General features: G+C 33.9%; 4 protein-coding genes and 1 non-coding gene across 5 annotated transcripts; 2 read left to right on the top strand and 3 right to left on the bottom strand.

Annotated features, from left to right (window-relative positions):
• Window positions 1-328: 328 nt before the first annotated feature.
• Window positions 329-3,249, bottom strand: LOC146941896 (protein NUCLEAR FUSION DEFECTIVE 4-like). The gene is made up of 3 exons (XM_085755752.1): window positions 2,773-3,249; window positions 1,404-2,242; window positions 329-1,073 (listed from the first exon to the last, which is right to left on the bottom strand). The coding sequence occupies exons 1-3, from the start codon at window positions 3,106-3,108 to the stop codon at window positions 554-556; spliced, it is 1,695 nt and encodes a 564-aa protein (XP_085611878.1). The 5' UTR covers window positions 3,109-3,249; the 3' UTR covers window positions 329-553.
• Window positions 3,250-6,804: 3,555 nt separating this feature from the next.
• Window positions 6,805-8,837, bottom strand: LOC146941895 (thylakoid lumenal 17.9 kDa protein, chloroplast). The gene is made up of 4 exons (XM_085755750.1): window positions 8,471-8,837; window positions 8,269-8,383; window positions 8,114-8,183; window positions 6,805-7,201 (listed from the first exon to the last, which is right to left on the bottom strand). Exons 1-4 carry the CDS (start codon window positions 8,710-8,712, stop codon window positions 6,981-6,983), a joined length of 648 nt encoding a protein of 215 aa, XP_085611876.1. The 5' UTR covers window positions 8,713-8,837; the 3' UTR covers window positions 6,805-6,980.
• A 1,704-nt stretch (window positions 8,838-10,541) lies between these two features.
• On the top strand, window positions 10,542-10,623 carry TRNAS-UGA (transfer RNA serine (anticodon UGA)). Its single transcript has one exon. It is a non-coding gene; the product is annotated as a tRNA-Ser (tRNA).
• Window positions 10,624-10,707: 84 nt separating this feature from the next.
• Window positions 10,708-13,098, top strand: LOC146941893 (mediator of RNA polymerase II transcription subunit). Its single transcript, XM_085755754.1, has 3 exons — window positions 10,708-11,103; window positions 12,189-12,278; window positions 12,590-13,098. Exons 1-3 carry the CDS (start codon window positions 10,753-10,755, stop codon window positions 12,686-12,688), a joined length of 540 nt encoding a protein of 179 aa, XP_085611880.1. The 5' UTR covers window positions 10,708-10,752; the 3' UTR covers window positions 12,689-13,098.
• A 1,172-nt stretch (window positions 13,099-14,270) lies between these two features.
• On the bottom strand, window positions 14,271-17,224 carry NPC6 (non-specific phospholipase C6). The gene is made up of 4 exons (XM_085755753.1): window positions 17,073-17,224; window positions 15,784-16,976; window positions 15,176-15,352; window positions 14,271-14,996 (listed from the first exon to the last, which is right to left on the bottom strand). Exons 2-4 carry the CDS (start codon window positions 16,862-16,864, stop codon window positions 14,698-14,700), a joined length of 1,557 nt encoding a protein of 518 aa, XP_085611879.1. The 5' UTR covers window positions 16,865-16,976; window positions 17,073-17,224; the 3' UTR covers window positions 14,271-14,697.
• Window positions 17,225-17,737: the final 513 nt, after the last annotated feature.

The raw sequence follows: 17,737 nt of genomic DNA, 5'->3' as shown, positions 1-17,737 counted from the left end.
ACTAGCTTGGCTCATGAAAAAGATGGAAATTGGGGAGAAAAAAAATGATAGATTGAAAATATTGATTCTTTTTGTAGCGAACATAAAAAACAACCTGAAAAAAGGTTTATCTCTACCACTACATTGCCTCTTTCAACCGCCGTTCATTTCGCTTCAACTATTACTTATATGATGTTCAACCTCAACTTTTTTTTATCCAATATGAAACTCCTATTCACATTCAGACAAGTCCTGATCATTATAATAAGTCAAACTAAGTATGAAATGTTTCTATACTTATCTATTAACAAATTATTCAATCCATAAAATAACATGTTAAACACATAAGTCCCAAAAAAATCCATCATGATCTTATATTAACATAATCAGCTGTATATTGAAAGAATATCAACAAGGTTTGATTGTTTTTACAAGGTTGTGTGACTATGTGCTAATTCTTTTTAAAAAATCTTTATAAATTTAAATTTTATAATAAAACACTTGCTAACTTGACATGAAAAATTCAAATAATACTCAAACCTTGCAAATTTAATTTTCCTCTGCTCCCCTAAACTCAAGATAGAGACTTCCCATTACCATAAAGTTGGGAATAAAACCTCTTAGTCCTTTGAACAATGATCAAACTCAAACCAGCTGCAACCAAGCAAACTACTGCTAAAATTCCACAAGTCAAGGAATAACAAATGTTTCCTTCGCAAAGAAGCAACTCGTTATTATTTCCGGTACCATAATAAGGCATTGCCAATTTCGCGGAGGCTCCATAAATTTGTATTCTGTGCATTGCTTGCTGTTCTGCATAATAGTCGTATATCGTGCTCGCCAATCCAGATACAAGCAGAGATCCAACTGGGCTAGCAATTGTAAGAAAATTGTACAAAGTCCCAAAGTTCTTTAACCCAAATACTTCTGAAGTTGCTGCTAATGCAATTGACCAATGGGATCCATATCCAAAACCCATGGTTATTGCTATCACATAAACTTGTCCAACCAAACCTATGGTATAGTAGGAGAGTCCCAAGGACATCACTGCTTGAATCATTGCCAACGCCACAAGTCTCGGGTATCCAAATTTTCTGTTCAAAAAATCCGGCAAAGTTGGAGCGGAACATTTCATAGCATTGTAGAATCAAAAGGGTAAAGCCTCAAACTCAAATTGTTACAAAGAAAAATTAGATAGCCTTATTTTGTACTTGAGAAATGAAAATATTTAGTTATAAAAAAACTTAAATGTCGGTCAAATTAGTCGTTTGCATGAATAATTTGATCAATATTTGAAGATTTTGAAGGTCAAATTGATATTTTCATTTTTCAGCTATTAAATAGATCAGAGTATCAGAGATCTTTTTTTTGGTCTCAAAATAGAATAAAGAAGGGAAGAAAAAGAAAGATTACACAGATCGAACCTCACTATAACTTCAGAGAAGTAGCCGCCACCAACACGGCCTAGGAAATTGGATATGCTGATAACCGATACATAAATGTTAACATTGTTGTCGCCCAAAGATTGACAAATCTGACCCATGTTGTTTATCATTGTCAATCCTGATCCACAACCTAAGACGATAGAAACAAACATGATCCAAAAATCAGCATTTACCATTGCTTGTGTTAAGGTAAAATCCTCTCCTCTATGTGGAGCATTTTTTTGCGGCTTCTCATCTTCAAAAGTAACATGTTTGGAAATGACATTATCACTAATCTCATTGTGCATAGGTGTAGTTGCTGCAACAATGGATGGTTGAAGAAGTTGTTCCTCATCAGCACTTTTTGGTTTAGAGAAGAAAACCAATATAATAGGAACTATAATTGGAAGCAAGATGAAAACAATCAAAATAACTGCAAATAAAGTGATAATGTTTTGATCCAAATCAAACATATTCTCTAGCAACAAAACTCCCATTAAATAGGCAGCTAAGAGAAGACAAATGCTATAGATAAACATGAATCCTGATTCATCAGAGGGTCTAGATTGATTAAAAGTATGAACAGGTCTTATGATGAACATGAAAGTTAAAGAAACCATTGCTGGACCAACTGCTATGATGAAAATCAAAGAGGCTTGATCAGGGAGATTAATCATAGCTATTATTTGAGTCCAAATTGCGCCGCTTAAGCCAACGAATCCTTTCAATATCCCTACCACGGGGCCTCGGTTTTCTGGGAAACTTTGCACACAGGAAACCAATGCTGCTGTGTTGTAGTATGTTGATCCATTTTGTCCCACCAAGATGAAAAAACATAGCTGCAAATTATCAATCTCTGGTTAACAATTTTAGTTCATATGTCTTTATTCTGCCGTGTAATATAAATTGTTATATATGAAATGAAAATAATACATGGTGGATCAAATTGACTTTTTTATGTATGTAGAGATTCTGAATTAAAACATATAAGCACAATTTTTTCTTATATACTAGTAAGTACTGTATTGCATAAAATGTGTTGAGAACTGCATCATAAGTATCAAAACATTCCTTAAAAAAAAGTATAAAACCATAATTTGGTCCCCAAAAAAAAGTATCAAAACATAATTTTGTATTTTTTTTATCAATCAATAGTAAGTAACTAATCTAGTTATGGTGAGGAAAAAGGAGAAAGAAATCTAAAACCACACTTGATTCAATATGAAAGCAATAGTCAATCTAATTCATATGAAAAACTGAATCCAAACAACAACATCTAGTAGAAAAATTGATTCAATTGATGTAGTTAATTAGATTATTAACTAGAGCTATAGAAATAGAAATAAAACACACACAGACACATACATACCGTCCATAAAGGCAAAGAAGGAAGCCTGTGTGTTACAACAAGCCAAACAAGACCATAACCAACAACATTCTGAAGGACACCAACAAGTATAACTGCCCAAACAGGCCAAGCTTTGCTGATAAACCCAGCTAGAAGTCCAACGTTGTCACCCAAATCCTTAGCCACACTTAAGAAAGCTACTTGCTTCTGATTGTAACCCATGCTGCTCTTTATGACTGGTGATATGCTTCCAAACATGTAAGCTGTTCCTGCAAATGACATATCCCACATTGCACACACAAACACCACCCATCTGTGTCCCACAAATTTCTTCAACTTTTCTTGCAATGAAACCATGTTGCTTATCAATAAGCTACCTAGCTAGGCTGCTTATCTTATCAACCTCTCTTCCCACTTCACTGTGATGATATTATAAAAGCAAAGTCAATTATAGCTATTGTATTCATGAGTACATTTACATGTTGGTCATTTAATAAACGACATCTTAGTTTTTTTTGAAGGAAAATGACATCTTAGTTGTGTGTGTAAATATATATATATATATATATATATATATATATATATATATATATATATGAATAATAAATTCACTTGTCTTGATATTTTATTTGACAACTTATCTTGATATTTTATATGACATGTATTCAAAATTATATCTAAAATTATTACATATTTTTGAGAGAGAAAAACTATTATGTTATTATTCATAAACACATCATGACCACTTAAATAACGTTGAGCATTAATATTTTTGTGTTGATGATAATAAAAATGGAAGTGGACATCCTTGTATTGTATTCTCCAAATTTTTATCACAAATTTGCAAAAGGCAAATAAATATCTTCGATTTAAGAGCAATTCCTCAGAATAATACTTTTTTTTTTTTTTTCTGTCTGAAAGGAACAATTCCTCAAAATACTTTAAAACACTGAATATTTGTTGGTTAAATGTCGTGATCAGAGATGCTTCTATTATTTTGGAAAAGATCTTCCGTAATATCATTCCAACTTTCCAGCATGGGATAAATATATAGCCTTTTAGATTGACTTTGATCAATTATGTGTTGGAGAAAAAAAAATGTAGGAAATAATCGAATTAGTAACATGCTTGGACTGAGTTAGGATCTCTCCATTTATCAAAATAAATATAGAAAATCATTTAGGTATATATATATATATATATATATATATGGGGCTGTTGACTTGCACCCACCTAAAAACACTAAGGTGCAAGTTAACAAGCTGCACCTACTAGTTATTTACCAAAACACCCATGTTTTTCTATTATAAACAAATATTATTTATGCTATTTACAAATGTCATTTTAATTAAAATAAAGTTTAATAGAGACAAAATGGTGTTTTAGTAAAGTACAAGTAGGCACAGCTTGTTAACTTGCACTTAGTGTTTTTAGGTGGGTGCAAGTTAACAGCCCCCTTACATACATACATACATACATACATATGTATATATATATGTATACATATATATATATACATATGTATGTATGTATGTATGTATGTAAAATAGAATCTTGGTCTTCAGTTGGCTTATAGTCGAGATTTCAGAGCTGTTGAACTTTGCATAGACTAAATCCATCATATTATGAGTATTCAGAAGAATCAATTGCGTACACAGGTTGAAGATTGGTGTAGAAAATTAATCATATTCTAGAATTTGATTGAAAAATTAAGGTGTGTCATTCACACCACGAAGCCAATATGAGTTCACAAGGTCCCACATAACATGGGGTGCTCCGTGGGCAATGATGTCGTCATTTAGAAAATTGCTTTTTTTTGACAATGAATACTTCCTTTTTGACACAAGTAAATGACGTTTTTACCCCCAACGGTAGTTAACTACCACTGAATTCATCCTCCTAACAATTTTCTCATTTTTTTCATTCCATTTTTTTTTTCTTCATTTTTCTCCAAATCTAAACTCTTTCAATTCAATATCCACAACAAAAACTTTATGCATACAAAATCAAAATACAAAGAAACCACAATTGGATGTGTTTTCAATTGAATCAGAAATAACATAGACCATATTCTTTTCCACAAATTCTTTTCCAATTGGATGTATATTGATTTTTTTTGGGCCAAATCTTGTACTGTTGGAGGAGAGAAGAGAAGGAATTGAATCATATGGGATTTCAATGGGTCCATCTCCTCCTTCTGTTGTGATTGTTGTGGTGATATCAGCAAGCCATGCTAGTGATGATGAAGTTGAAGGAGGAATGGCTGAAATTGAAGAAGAAGAAGAAGAAGAAGAAGAAATGGATTTTAATAATTGTTAAAATAATTGATGAATTGTGTAACTCTATCCTTAAGCATATGAAATCATGGGCTGAGTTTAAAAGCTCAGCTTAGCTTCTCCCTTTAATCAGAGAAGCAATATGTAGCACCATTGGTTGAACTTCAACTTCATTTTCTTTATTCTTGTATGTAAAATACAAGTATTAGAAGCAATATCAGAGTGATGTACAACAATATTGATTTTCTTCCAACTTTGACTAATTATCTAAACAACCTCTAACTTCAACCTGTAATTACAACACGTATTGATTCGGGAAGATCCTGATGGGGTGTGTTTTTGATAAATAACAGTATTATAATGGGTTATCTGAATGTTTTTTTTTTCCCTTCTGGGTAGCAGTTCTTTTGCAGATAAAAGCAGTAGCAAAGTGCTTTAAAAAAATCAATTTTTTCTCCACGGTAGTTTTTTTTTTGAAGAGGCTTTTCTCCACGGGAGTTAACTACCACTGGAGTTTTTTTTTTTTTTTTGCTGTGTTGGTAAACAACGGTAGTTAACTACCGTTGGGGGTAATATGGTCATTTACTTGTATTAATATGAAGTTTTTGATGTCAGAAAAGCAATTTTCGGTCATTTATGATCAGATCAGTCATTTGTTTCTTTCTCATCTTAGGGAGTCATGACTCCTAGTTTAATTTCCTTGTAGTTGTGCTTATTTATTTTTATATTTTTTCAAAACAAAATAAGCTTTGGGAGTGATGTCTTGTTGTTGTGCTTATAGGCTCTCTTGCACCGGGGAGAATCGAACCTGAGACATTGGGACATGCACATTCTAAGGTCCCAAACCAACACCACCAGACCAACCTAAGTGGAAAATGAGAAAAATATTAAACTTTAAATTTTATCAGTTGTGAGAGAGAAGGGAATGAAATTATTTAAATTTTCTTTAGTTGATTTTTGCAAAGGAAGGGGGAGAAGAGCAAACTTTTCTCCATTCATCATTCTAGCTACTTGTACCAACCTTGAATATTGATCATTATCTACCCTCCTGTTATCTTTTTTTGGGGTGAAATGCAGGGGCTAGGACCACAAAAACAGATTTAAAATATGTGAGGGAACAAGTTGAAGTACCATTTTGTGATGATCCCTATACACAACTGTTGCTCCAACACTCCCACTTCAACCTCAAGCCTCTACCAATACAGTATGATGCTGCAGTAGGGACTACTGGATTTGGAGAGAGAACAGCTAAAGGAATGTGGTCAGATCCACACTTTTCATTGTGCAACAAGAAAACTAAAGAATATGAGGCAGTGATGAAAGAGAAGTGGAAGAACAGCTATTCAATCTTTACTTTGTTTTTTGATGCTGTGATCTTGATAATTGTTTTCCAAGATGAACAACGGATAAGGCACATAACTGACAACCTACTGCTAGTCCTTGTAAAGTATGTTTTGGTGAGATGATTTTTGAAGCATGATTCATAATGTTCATGAAATAATACTTGAACAATAATTCTCAATCAACCTTAACATTTTCCTAAATAAACTTGGTGATAAGGTGAATTAAGGTTATAGCATACAAGTCACAACAGACAGATTAATTTTTCATCTTATTCTAAAAAAAGTAGCCTTTATAACTTCAAGTCAAAACAGGAAAGAGCAATGAGAAATGCTAAACAATGAATTAGTAGGTTGAAATAAAAAATAGCTCGGACTAAGACAATCATCGCACGGTTAGGCTAAGTGAAATGCGGCAAAAGCTAACACAAACATCCTTAGAAACTGCTATCAAACAAAATATTTATAAAATTGTTTATAATAACAAGCATTAAGCTTAGCCGCAAAACAACAAAGGCCATGAAATTGTATATAATAAGGAAGAATGTAATAATAAAGGCATTCAGCTATACACAAACCAAAGAATTAAAGCAACATAAAATAGAAACATTAACTACTCCATGGAATCAAAACTGGGAGCATACCAGCCCAATTGGTCATTAATTTGCTTGAGTCTTGCCTCTTGACCCTTTGAATCTCCAAATGCAGTAGTGAAAGGGTATATATAAGTCACTTTTGCTGCCATACACCTAAAGGCAACCACATCACCTTTCACCAGAAACTCAAGTATGTCTCTATCAAATTTTCCATCAACTTCAGCTTGCAGATACTGTCCTGTATATTCATTTTAGCATAAGTCAAGTTATGCCTAGTAGCTTGTAAAACCAATGGGTTAATTTACTGAACCATACATTGAATCGGAAAGACCTCTAGGTCATGGTTCCACAACTTTAAATAGCTCAAATCAAGACGAAACCGCAACGGGACCGTTCAAATAACCTAACAGTAGACAGTGCTGATTCACGATTCAAGCAGTTGAACTGTCTAGTTTGGTTCAGTTTTTAAAACATTGTGTAAAACAATTAACCGTTCCTTATTGTCTCGGGCCTGACCTAGATAAAATCATTTATAATCTAATACATAAAATTTATTACAACTTTCCTTGTTCATCACTACAATCTAAGAATAAACCATCAATTTAGTTCTTAAAGTATCACACTCTCTCTTCAATTTAGTCCCTAAAACGTATAAAAATTATAAGTATTGAAGTTGAATTAGAATTAGAATCCCACATTGACAATGTTCCTAAGCTGTGCAATGTTATATGTGTTTGTGCACCTTCATCTTACGAGCTAACTTTTGAGAGTGAGATTCAAGCACATTTGACATAGCTTCAAATCTAAATTTTGTAGGGCATGTGGAAATCGGACCTAGGCCCGTGTTAGGCGTAAGCATAGGCATTGTATATAAGTGCTTGGACTCCCTCATTTTATGAGCTAGCTTTTGGAGTCCATTTAACAATAGTCCCTAAAATATATAAAATTCGTCGTCTTAGTCTTAGTCCCTCAATTTATGGGTTTATTCTACTATCTAATATAAATGCAGGACTTCTTTTTCATATACTCAATGTTGTTTAATTATCATGTTATACATTTCTATTTTTCATTGCTAATTGGCTACAATTTCTAGCAAATAACAACAACACCAATGGTAAATTGATCAAAAACAGAACTGTGTTAGAATTACCATCTGGGGTATCTTCCACAGGCTGAAACTTCACATTTTTCTGAGTCTCTAGAATTGCTTCACGCAGTCTCTGAAAAAGAAAATTATGAACAATCACAACATGAGATAATAAAAATACAGGATGCTTTTTGAATCCTCATGAATGGTTTAGAAACCTGAATAGCATTATCCACTGAATTTTCAGGAACCGTCCAAGGAAAATCAAAAGATGATGACTTTGGATTTGTTGATATGCAACCAGGATTTATTGATGGGCAAGGTCTAATTTTTCTGCAAGAGAAAGGTTACAAATAATACATTATTATTTAGTTGATAATAAAACCATGGTATTATATAGAATCCATTAAGCATACATACCCATTTTCTAATCCAAGTTGCAAGTTTTTTGACTGAGAAAAAGGAGTGGTACTAAGAGAGGTTGGAGGGGGTTGAGAATTGAGGGAAGGGATTGCATGAGAAGGTAGTGGAGATGTTAATGTTACAGCAATGGCTAGAGAGAAGAGATTAGGTAGGAACTTTGGTTTATCAGAATTGAGTTTGGGAATGGTGTTAGTGTGAGTTTGAGGAAGAGGATGGAGAAGACGAAGTATCAAACTCATGATTTTTATGGAGTCTCCTATCCACTCACTGCATCATGTTTGTTTTTGCTCCATTCTTTTTCAGCCATAGGTGACGGTTGTTCTGTTGAAATGTTGATCCTTTCTGAAAGGCTGTTATTGTCCACCACATAACAAAAGAAAAATATAATTTATAAGGGGGGGCTTAAAAAAAATTCTTTCTATTTTTTCACCACTAGTTAACTTCATAAGGGTTAAACAAGGTCTAGGATTTGTCAAACAAAAACTCTAGATTAAAATGATGTAGCTCTAAAAGAGATCTTATTAAAAATGGTTAACTAAGTTCTTCGACGAAAATTAAAGACGATGGTGCCAATAGTATAATTACAAAAGTAAGAGTTCTGAATTTTATCATTTTTGAGTTTGATTAAAATAAGATGTAGTTGATGGTATTCATAAATTTCAAAACAAACACTTATAAGAGCATTGCTATATACGACGAGTGATATCTTGTGAAGGTATCACAATAATATACAAACCAATCATAATATATTGTTTTGCATAAAACACAATGCTTGGGTGCAATACAAGTGAGTAAATACATGCACTACTCCTCTCATGTAAATTTTGCTTGAATTTTGTCGCGATAAATAGCATTTTTGTGTTTTTAAATATCATTTAAGACTGTATATTTGTCCTTCAATCCAAAGAGAAAGGTAAGCGGAGTATAATTAATTGTGTACCATTCCTACTATTTGAGGAGGTATGTATAATGGAAGGGATGAATCTTTGAGGAGTCGGATCATTCAGTATCAAGGTTGTAACATTAGTTGCAATCCCTTCCATCCTTGCTTCTTGTCTTTGTCTCCGTATTAAAAGTCGTTACTTGTTGGTTGTTGCAGACTTGGTGTAGAGACGATGATCCTCTAACTAGGTCAAACATCTAATGGATTGGACTTAGGCTCGATCCATAACAAATTATGGCAATCATATTACATCCCCGATTGTCATGCTTTGAATCATATTCCACCTTGCATCATCCTATGTTGCCTCGCTTTAAATCATATCCCACCTTGTTTCATCCCCCGTTGCCTCGCTTTGAATCATACTCCACCTCGTACTGTTGAAACTGTTATAAATTTGGACAATCGTATATTTCTTATTATCTTGTCTTATTACTTTAAACCATTATATTTCTTATTATCTTGTCTTATTACTTTAAACCATTTTGCCCTTACAAGTCTTATATTTGGGGGATTGTGGATCGTCATAAAAATATTCCTATTTTGACTCGTGCTTGGTTCATGCTCTTTGTAGTCGACCCGTACTCATATGATAATCCTCATACTTGGCCACACTACTACTATCGTGACAACTCTCTTACTTACTGAGTCAAACCACTTTGATCCTTTGACCTGATATTAAATGCGCATTGGTGTGGGTTTTTAGAAGATCCCTAAACAATAAGAGAGGGGGGTTAGGGTGACAACTCCTATAGATAAAATCCAACTACTCATAATTGGAATCTACATCCTTCACTATCCCTTCAAACTTGGGGCACCACAATTTTACTTCATGAACAAAATGAAACGTCACAACTCTCTTCTCATAAAAAAAGAGTGTGGAATCTCTTTTCTTATACAATATTTTTCTCTGAAAAGATTTAGAAAAGTAGTTCAAGTTGATCTCACCACAAATCATTTGTGTTAATTGAGATTCTACATAATTTTATGAGGATAAATTTATGGTGATATCACAATATATATGTATCATAGCTTATAATTTTATATAATTTTTCGATTGTATTATTCATTTTAATAATAATCATAGTTATAAATATGTATCTATATTTAATCGCAATAGACAAAACGGTCGATATGTCCGAGTGGTTAAGGAGACAGACTTGAAATCTGTTGGGCTTCGCCCGCGCAGGTTCGAACCCTGCTGTCGACGATTTTTTTTTTCATCTTATTTTTAGTTTTTTTCCGCCATGATTTTTTTTTCTATTCATTATAACGATCAAAGTTAGGGTTTGTATTGTAATTCCTCAAATTCATAAGATAAATAAATTTTGGAATTGGAATGGAAGAACAATCCATAAACGGCACAATGACAACTAAAACGACACAAGATTTAGCCATTGAAGGTCACAAATACTTAGAAGAAACCATACAACACGCTTTCAAGATACTCTCTTCCATGAACGACGAGCTCTGCAATCCCGTTTGGTGGTCCACTTCTCCTTCCTCTGCTACTTCTCCCAATGCTCCTTCTTCAAACGGTGACGCCAATTCCGAGAATTCCGGCCAACACGCTGACGGCGCTGCCCCTAGTGGTGGTGCTGGTGGCGCTCTTGATGAAGCTCGTTTGAGGTATAAGAATGCTGTTGCTGGACTTCGCAGTGTTCTTGCTGCTATTCCTAATTCTCAGAAGGTACAATTTCGATTCCCTACTTTTCTAATTCGAGTTTTATTGTGTGTTCTTTTTTTACTAGATCTGGATTTTTTGAATCATTGAACTTTAGGTTAGTGGAAATTCAACGAGGTTAGGGATGGAATGAACTTGCAAAACTAAGGTTACGAACATTTTTTGTAATTATTGATAAAAATTGGAAATTCGTAAATCACACAGGTCCTTTTGACTAGGCCATGCTTTGGCATATTCTTTGCCATTGATGCTGTGAGTCAGTTTCATAAGTTCATAACTCTCCTACTGGTGATATCTGGGATGCAATTATCTGAATTTTGTGATATGTTTTAAGGTCTTTCCCAGGAAGGATTTAGTAATAGTATATCACAGGAAATACTTCAATTTCAGAGTTCATAGATGTAAATTGTAATCATAGAAATGAAGTACCCCTACATGATGGTATTTTTTTCTACATATCCACAAGGGCATTAAATTCAGTAACAGTGTGACATGATGAAAAATTTGAAAACTCCTATTTATAGAACCTTATAATGTTGCAGCACCGATTGGAGCATTGAGTGGCCTAACGAATGAAGTTTTCTTTTTGATATATTACTTGACTATGTTTTATTACTTAAACTGCTTAAATTCATTAAGTAACTAGCTATAGTTTCGTTCTCCGAATTTTTAGCTAATGTAATGTGAATTGTGAATTTCAATTCCTGTAGATATCTTTCTGGCTTGGTAAGAGACAAAAAAAATCTCCTTACACCAAGGTTTGGTTTGTTGTCTTTTCAAAATGGGGTTGAAAATCTTTACAGTGACTAAATGAAAAACTTCACGAGACTGATAATTTACTAAATAAATTCCGAACTCACTATGTTTATATTATTGTAGCTCTATTATACTGCTAGGAAAAAGATGCTGCATTAAAAGAAAAATCTATTCAGAAATCAGTGTCTTCCTTACATAGACTTAAGACTCCATATTCTGTTAAATGATTGGGGTTATTGACTCACAAACATGCATCTTATTGCGAGCTGTGTGACCATCATATTAGCTAGCAAAGCTTTTGTTTTCCTGATAAACTAACTTGGTTTGTATTATAGGCAAACACATTTGACAGCGGTTCAGCTGATAGTCCAATGGATGAAGCTGAAATTGAGAAGTTGGAAGAGCAAGCATCTTCTTTAAGAAAGGTTTGTTATATTAACCTCTGTCTCTATCCTTGATCACACTCTTTACAAACCCGAAACACCGAAGTTATTATTTTAGTCTCAAGTTTTAATTCATCGGAAAATACTTTTTCATCAAACTATGTCAGCTGCAGTTAACAGAATCTAATGACATTCTTATGATGCGTTTTATATTTTTAGTTTATTACTGAAAGCCTGAAACAATTTCAATTGGGAAAAGCTTGTGGATTCTGGACTGAAGTTATTGAGTGCATGTTTCTTTTTTTATTAATTATATTGTTGTTAAGCATTGGAATTTCCATCCATAAATGTAGGAACTTGGCAACAAGAACTTGCACCTGAAGATACTCATAGATCAACTGCGAGAACTTATCACTGATATATCAACATGGCAAAGTCCTTTTTCGACCTGAAGTTGGTAGTGCCTGCATTTGTAGGGTGATATAAAAAACGACAGTGTGATCCAGATTACATTAAATGGTAATGATGCTTCTTTATATTTTACCAATTGAAGTTGAATCAGTTGTCTTGGTACGTTCTCATCCCGAAACTACAATTTCAGAGTCGTGGAATGGTAAGAGATTGTCTGAAGTTTGAACATGTTTGTCATAGGGCTTGTATTTTGTAGAATATTTGACAAATTTTGCAAACTAGCAACTTGCCAATCTTTGCTGATAATTTGATGTATTTGATGTAATATTTTATTTGATAGTTGCCAGAAATTGCACCTAAATAGTTTTCTCTTGAGTTAGAGAAAGGTGTCTGTCTTTTGTACAAGGATGAAACTTTCAATGATTTTATTCACCAGTAGCAATTTGTGCAATTCATAGCTTGTTCCTTAGATGGGTATACCGCCTTTTATATTTCAAGTCTGTTCATTTGGTTATGAGGATTATCTGGAAAAGGAAAGGGAAGGTGGTAAAGTAGTTTTATGTGAAAAACATCTTCGTCTTCTGTGTTTTGGAGTGAAAGATTGAACGGCAAGAAAACAGAGCAGTATCTTGTCTAAGATTTTCTTTTTAAAAGTTTATTACTTTACCAATTGAATGGATAAAAAATATCACACTCTGAATGTGTCATGTGCGAGTGGACCCTCAAGTCTACATCCCCTTTCGATTTACAAAAGAAAAATGGTGTCCAGTAGTGACCAGCTTACCAGCTATATAAAGAAAATTGTATCTCTATTTCAAATCATTTTCTTTACATTTCCATTTTTTATTCCACTAGAAAATGTTGCGACAATGTTCTGTGATGTCTGCCGAATATGTGCGACCTTCACTTTTTTTGTGAAACCACTAGATTTGACTGTGCTGCAAATACTGTGTTCTTACAATATCCCCTCTATTTAGGAAATTTGTATTGTAAACACATTGTTTTGTATGACTTCAGAACTTTTAAGCATTTCCCTCATTTTGTGCAAAGTATATTGACTATCCTTTGAGAAAAGGTTGATTTTGGGCAGGTTAGGTTGTATAACTTGAGATTTTGTATCCGATAAGTATATCATGGTGTCACCTGATTCTGTAATTTTCTTTACGTACTGCAGATACTTACTTAAGATCTTGACAAAACAAGCTAAAATCTTCATATGATAAAATAAAGAAATTTATGAAATATACTCATGTATTTTTTAATCTTGTTTCGTCTTTCACTCCTTTTATTTTGAGTCCATCTCCGGGCTACCATTGTATCTTTGTGTTAACATTGTTTTGTCTGCTCTTTGTACATGTTTTGTGGTTCACGCAGATTTTATTTCACCCAGACTAAGTAAATTTTTTGCATTACATTATTATTATAGTTGAAGATGAATATCATTTGTCTATCCTTCCAGAACTGCTGACTTATTTCATAAAAAAAGGCAATCCGGTGCATTAAAGTTTTTGCATACGCAGGATTCGAGAAGGTGTCCCACCATTTTGGTGTATTTTAAGTAGTCTTACCTTGTTTTTTTTATACAAAATGTTGTTTCCAGGTTCATAGAAAAAAATAAAATGATTTACAAAAAAATGTTGTTTCAATATAATGTCATGCAGCTAGCTCATGGAATTCAAGAAATTCACATGATAATACAAGCAATTCAAAACAAAACTTTGTGCAAAACGGTTGAAGTTTTCCACTTCGAAATAACTCACCAACCAAACCGTAACTCTCTAAGTTGATTTTATTCCATCTTCTCAAGTTTTCTCAAACATAGAGAATTTGAGAGACTTTTTATGCTTGCATTGCATTACTAACTGACAGCATACTAGCAGAACACACAATGACAAACACACACACATACAGAGACTTCGCCTCCTTTTGCATTTCAACTTTTCACAGTCCTAACAAAATCTAACCTAATACTAAGGAAAAGACTCGTAACTATAATAACTAGATACAAGTTTCCCACACAACTCACTTTTTTTTTTTTTGTAGTTTATGTTTAATTGTGAATAGAAGTTCTAGTAGTGAGAGAGGATCTCATGTCTACAATCGCAGACTCATCCGCCCCTAACTTGATAGCTTCTTTGCTAGCTCTTATGAATCTTGAAACAGCTCCCTTCACGTAATCATGGGCTTCCTTCACACTCATCTTCTTGCTCATTTCATCTGGGAAACTGCTCAAGAAGTGATCTCCATTGAGAACAGCTGCCAACTGAACTACCTCACTCTGAAACTCGGAGAGGCCACCATGTTCTTTTGCTTCAGTGGTCCTTAGAGGCGTCACATCCGGCAAAGTCACTGGAATACACACATTAAACTGTCTTAATATTTCTTCACATAATAAGGTCAATACAAAAGAAGTTGCATAGTCAATGATTATAACTGATAAGTCTATTCACCCCACTTGTAATACATCATCATTTCAGTTTATCATGTTTGATTTGTGTTTTAGTATATGATTATCGAGAAATTCATACCTGGACAATCCGTTCTCGGTGAACTTAATTCCCCAACAATATCCTCAAATGTCCCAGCCCATGCATCTCTGTGAGTCAAAAAGTTAGAGGAAAGGTTGAACATCTTCTTTATGGTGGCAGGAATTGAAGAGTGCTCAAACTCGGAATTCGCAGCTGGTCCTTTGGGGCTTCTTACCACTGAAAAAACAGTATCAGGTAAGCAAATAGTGGACATGCTGAACCAATCAATATCATGTTGAAGCTTAAGAAGAATCTAATCTATGCACTAGAAGATTTTAGGTAACATTACTCATATCAACGTCAAGTATCTTTGCTTAATTTGATTCGAAAACAAAAGATCTTAACCCTTACTATACTCAAATCACAAATGAAAAGACAAGATTCCTCAACCACAAAAAATATAATTCACCTAACTAAATGTAACTCATGGTCAAGGTCAAGGCTATATGGCAATGTAAAGGCATTGGAATAGTGAATACCAGTAAGGACAATGGTCCCAAAAAACATAATATAACATCCAATAGAGTATTAAAAAAAATGGAAAATGGCTTTGACCAAAGAGGGGAAGCTGGAAAATGATAAATAAACTAAGATGGTTTTGAGCTTACCAATCCCTTTCTTGATCCAAGGAGAGACCATAATAGTAGGCACCCGAACACCTAACCTATCAAACTTAAAGAAATAAGGAGCAGGTCCTGTGTTCCCATCTGGACTAGGAATGTTAACAAAAGGAGTCTTCACATGATCAAAAAATCCACCATGCTCATCATATGTAATGACCAAAAGAGTTTCATTCCACTGTGGACTTGCTCTTAGACTCTCATAAACCTCCTTAACCAACATTTGTCCATTTGCAACATCATGAGATGGGTGATCATCATTCGCCGGCAAACCCGTCAAGTCAAAGTACCTAGGCTCAATCACTGTCAAAGGTGGAAGCTTCCCGTTTCTAGCATCTTTCTTGAACCTCAAATCATACTGATGAAATTTAGAGATGTACTTCAATTTCCTTAGATTTCTATAGAAAAGTGTTGTCGGTATGTTTTGATAATAAATTCCAAAGTCCAAGCCATTATGATGCATAGATTCAAAGATTGTTTTTTGAGGATACCCTATAGCTAACTGTCTCTTGACATGACTTGTTGAACCATGAGAAGTTGCAGAATACACAAAAAGCCTATTGGGTTGTGTTGGACCAGGAATTGAAGAAAACCACCTATCAAAAACCGCAAATTCCTTAACCAAAGCAGCATAGACAGGAACAGATTGTGGTTTAAACCCTTTCATTACAGTCTCAGAAAGATTCTGAGACACAGACAATGCTTGTTCCACAAATCCATTCATTGAAGGAATGGAACCATTACCAAATACCTGTTGCAAAACATCCTCAAATGAATGACCAGGATCCGGATCCACAAACTCTGCATCATCACTGAAACAAATTGTGTCTTTTCTTGGACTTTCAGTAGAAACAGGGTTGCATTCATCTCCATTGACACCATCTATTAAAGGGTTGATAGCTTTCTTCATCCAACCAAGCATGTGATCAAAGGAACGGTTTTCCATGACCAAAACAACAATGTTCTTAATAGGTTGCTGTTTTTGTGCATAGGTTGTTGGGTGAAGGAACACACTTGAAACAGTGAGAAGAAGCATGAAAATGAAGGATCTGATTTTGATAGCTCCCATTCTTTTCCTCAAAGATGGATTCTTTTTGCAAATGGGTGTCTAATTCTGGTTGCTGATGTGAATTCACAAGGCCTTATCTATTGAATTCACAAGGCATTAACTATATTTAACACTGAAAATAGAAGAAATGAAAGTATGTATGTTATTGTTATAAAGTAGTGAATGTAAATGTGAAATGAAGTTTTTGTGAGCAAGATTTTTCACTTACCTTGTTGGAAGTTAGATATTTTATAGATATAGATAGATAATATAGCAGAAAGAAGAGGGAAAGAGAAGGTTCTGGTTTTTTTGGTGTTTTGTTTTGTGCTTTACCTCATTTACACTCACTCTATTTTCTCCATTAGTTGAGTTTGAGCACATAGAAAAGAGAAAAGGTAACAGCGCAATTAAAGGAATGTGATTAGAGTGTGTCGTTTTGTGAGTGAGTGTGTGAAAGAAGTTCTTACGTGCTTCTTTTTCCTCCACCACTGTTGTAGTAGTGGGATCACTCATTCATTATTCATAACATGTCCACTTCCCACTTTTTGAGCCTCTTTATTATTATTGCATGTTGGAGGCTTTATTATATTTTGTTACCTATAATACTTAAGCATCATCATTAAGCGATTAAGACACCTAAGTCAACTTGTCAAAAGAAAAAAGACACCTAAGTAGTATGTATACCTCCGTCCCAATTTAATTGACACAATTTTGTTTTTCACACATATTAAGAAAAATGTATAAATAAAGGGGAAAGTGGAATATATTGTATTGAGAATGATAAAAGTAGTATTATTTAGTGTTATATTGTATTGGGAATGATGAAAGTTGTATTGAAAATTGAAATGTGTCAGTTATTTTGGGACACTTTTTTTTAGAAAATGGGTCAGTTAT

Source organism: Medicago sativa, chromosome 3 (genome assembly GCF_051527215.1).
Source record: "Medicago sativa cultivar Bolivia chromosome 3, Bolivia_mono, whole genome shotgun sequence".
Classification (NCBI taxonomy): domain Eukaryota; kingdom Viridiplantae; phylum Streptophyta; class Magnoliopsida; order Fabales; family Fabaceae; genus Medicago; species Medicago sativa.
The sequence above is the reverse complement of the archived record's forward strand: the minus strand, read 5'-3'. Positions and strand labels throughout refer to the sequence as shown.

Coding starts and splice junctions, on each gene's coding strand:
- LOC146941896 (XM_085755752.1), bottom strand. CDS start 3,108: ATGGTTTCATTGCAAGAAAAGTTGAAGAAATTTGTGGGACACAGATGG. Junction 2,243..2,772: donor CTTCTTTGCCTTTATGGACG/GTATGTATGTGT, acceptor GATAATTTGCAG/CTATGTTTTTTCATCTTGGT. Junction 1,074..1,403: donor TTCTCTGAAGTTATAGTGAG/GTTCGATCTGTG, acceptor TTTTTTGAACAG/AAAATTTGGATACCCGAGAC.
- LOC146941895 (XM_085755750.1), bottom strand. CDS start 8,712: ATGAGTTTGATACTTCGTCTTCTCCATCCTCTTCCTCAAACTCACACT. Junction 8,184..8,268: donor CAGTGGATAATGCTATTCAG/GTTTCTAAACCA, acceptor TTTCTTTTTCAG/AGACTGCGTGAAGCAATTCT. Junction 7,202..8,113: donor TGTGGAAGATACCCCAGATG/GTAATTCTAACA, acceptor ATGAATATACAG/GACAGTATCTGCAAGCTGAA.
- LOC146941893 (XM_085755754.1), top strand. CDS start 10,753: ATGGAAGAACAATCCATAAACGGCACAATGACAACTAAAACGACACAA. Junction 11,104..12,188: donor CTATTCCTAATTCTCAGAAG/GTACAATTTCGA, acceptor TTTGTATTATAG/GCAAACACATTTGACAGCGG. Junction 12,279..12,589: donor AAGCATCTTCTTTAAGAAAG/GTTTGTTATATT, acceptor CCATAAATGTAG/GAACTTGGCAACAAGAACTT.
- NPC6 (XM_085755753.1), bottom strand. CDS start 16,864: ATGGGAGCTATCAAAATCAGATCCTTCATTTTCATGCTTCTTCTCACT. Junction 15,353..15,783: donor TTGGATCAAGAAAGGGATTG/GTAAGCTCAAAA, acceptor CTGTTTTTTCAG/TGGTAAGAAGCCCCAAAGGA. Junction 14,997..15,175: donor ACCGAGAACGGATTGTCCAG/GTATGAATTTCT, acceptor TGTGTATTCCAG/TGACTTTGCCGGATGTGACG.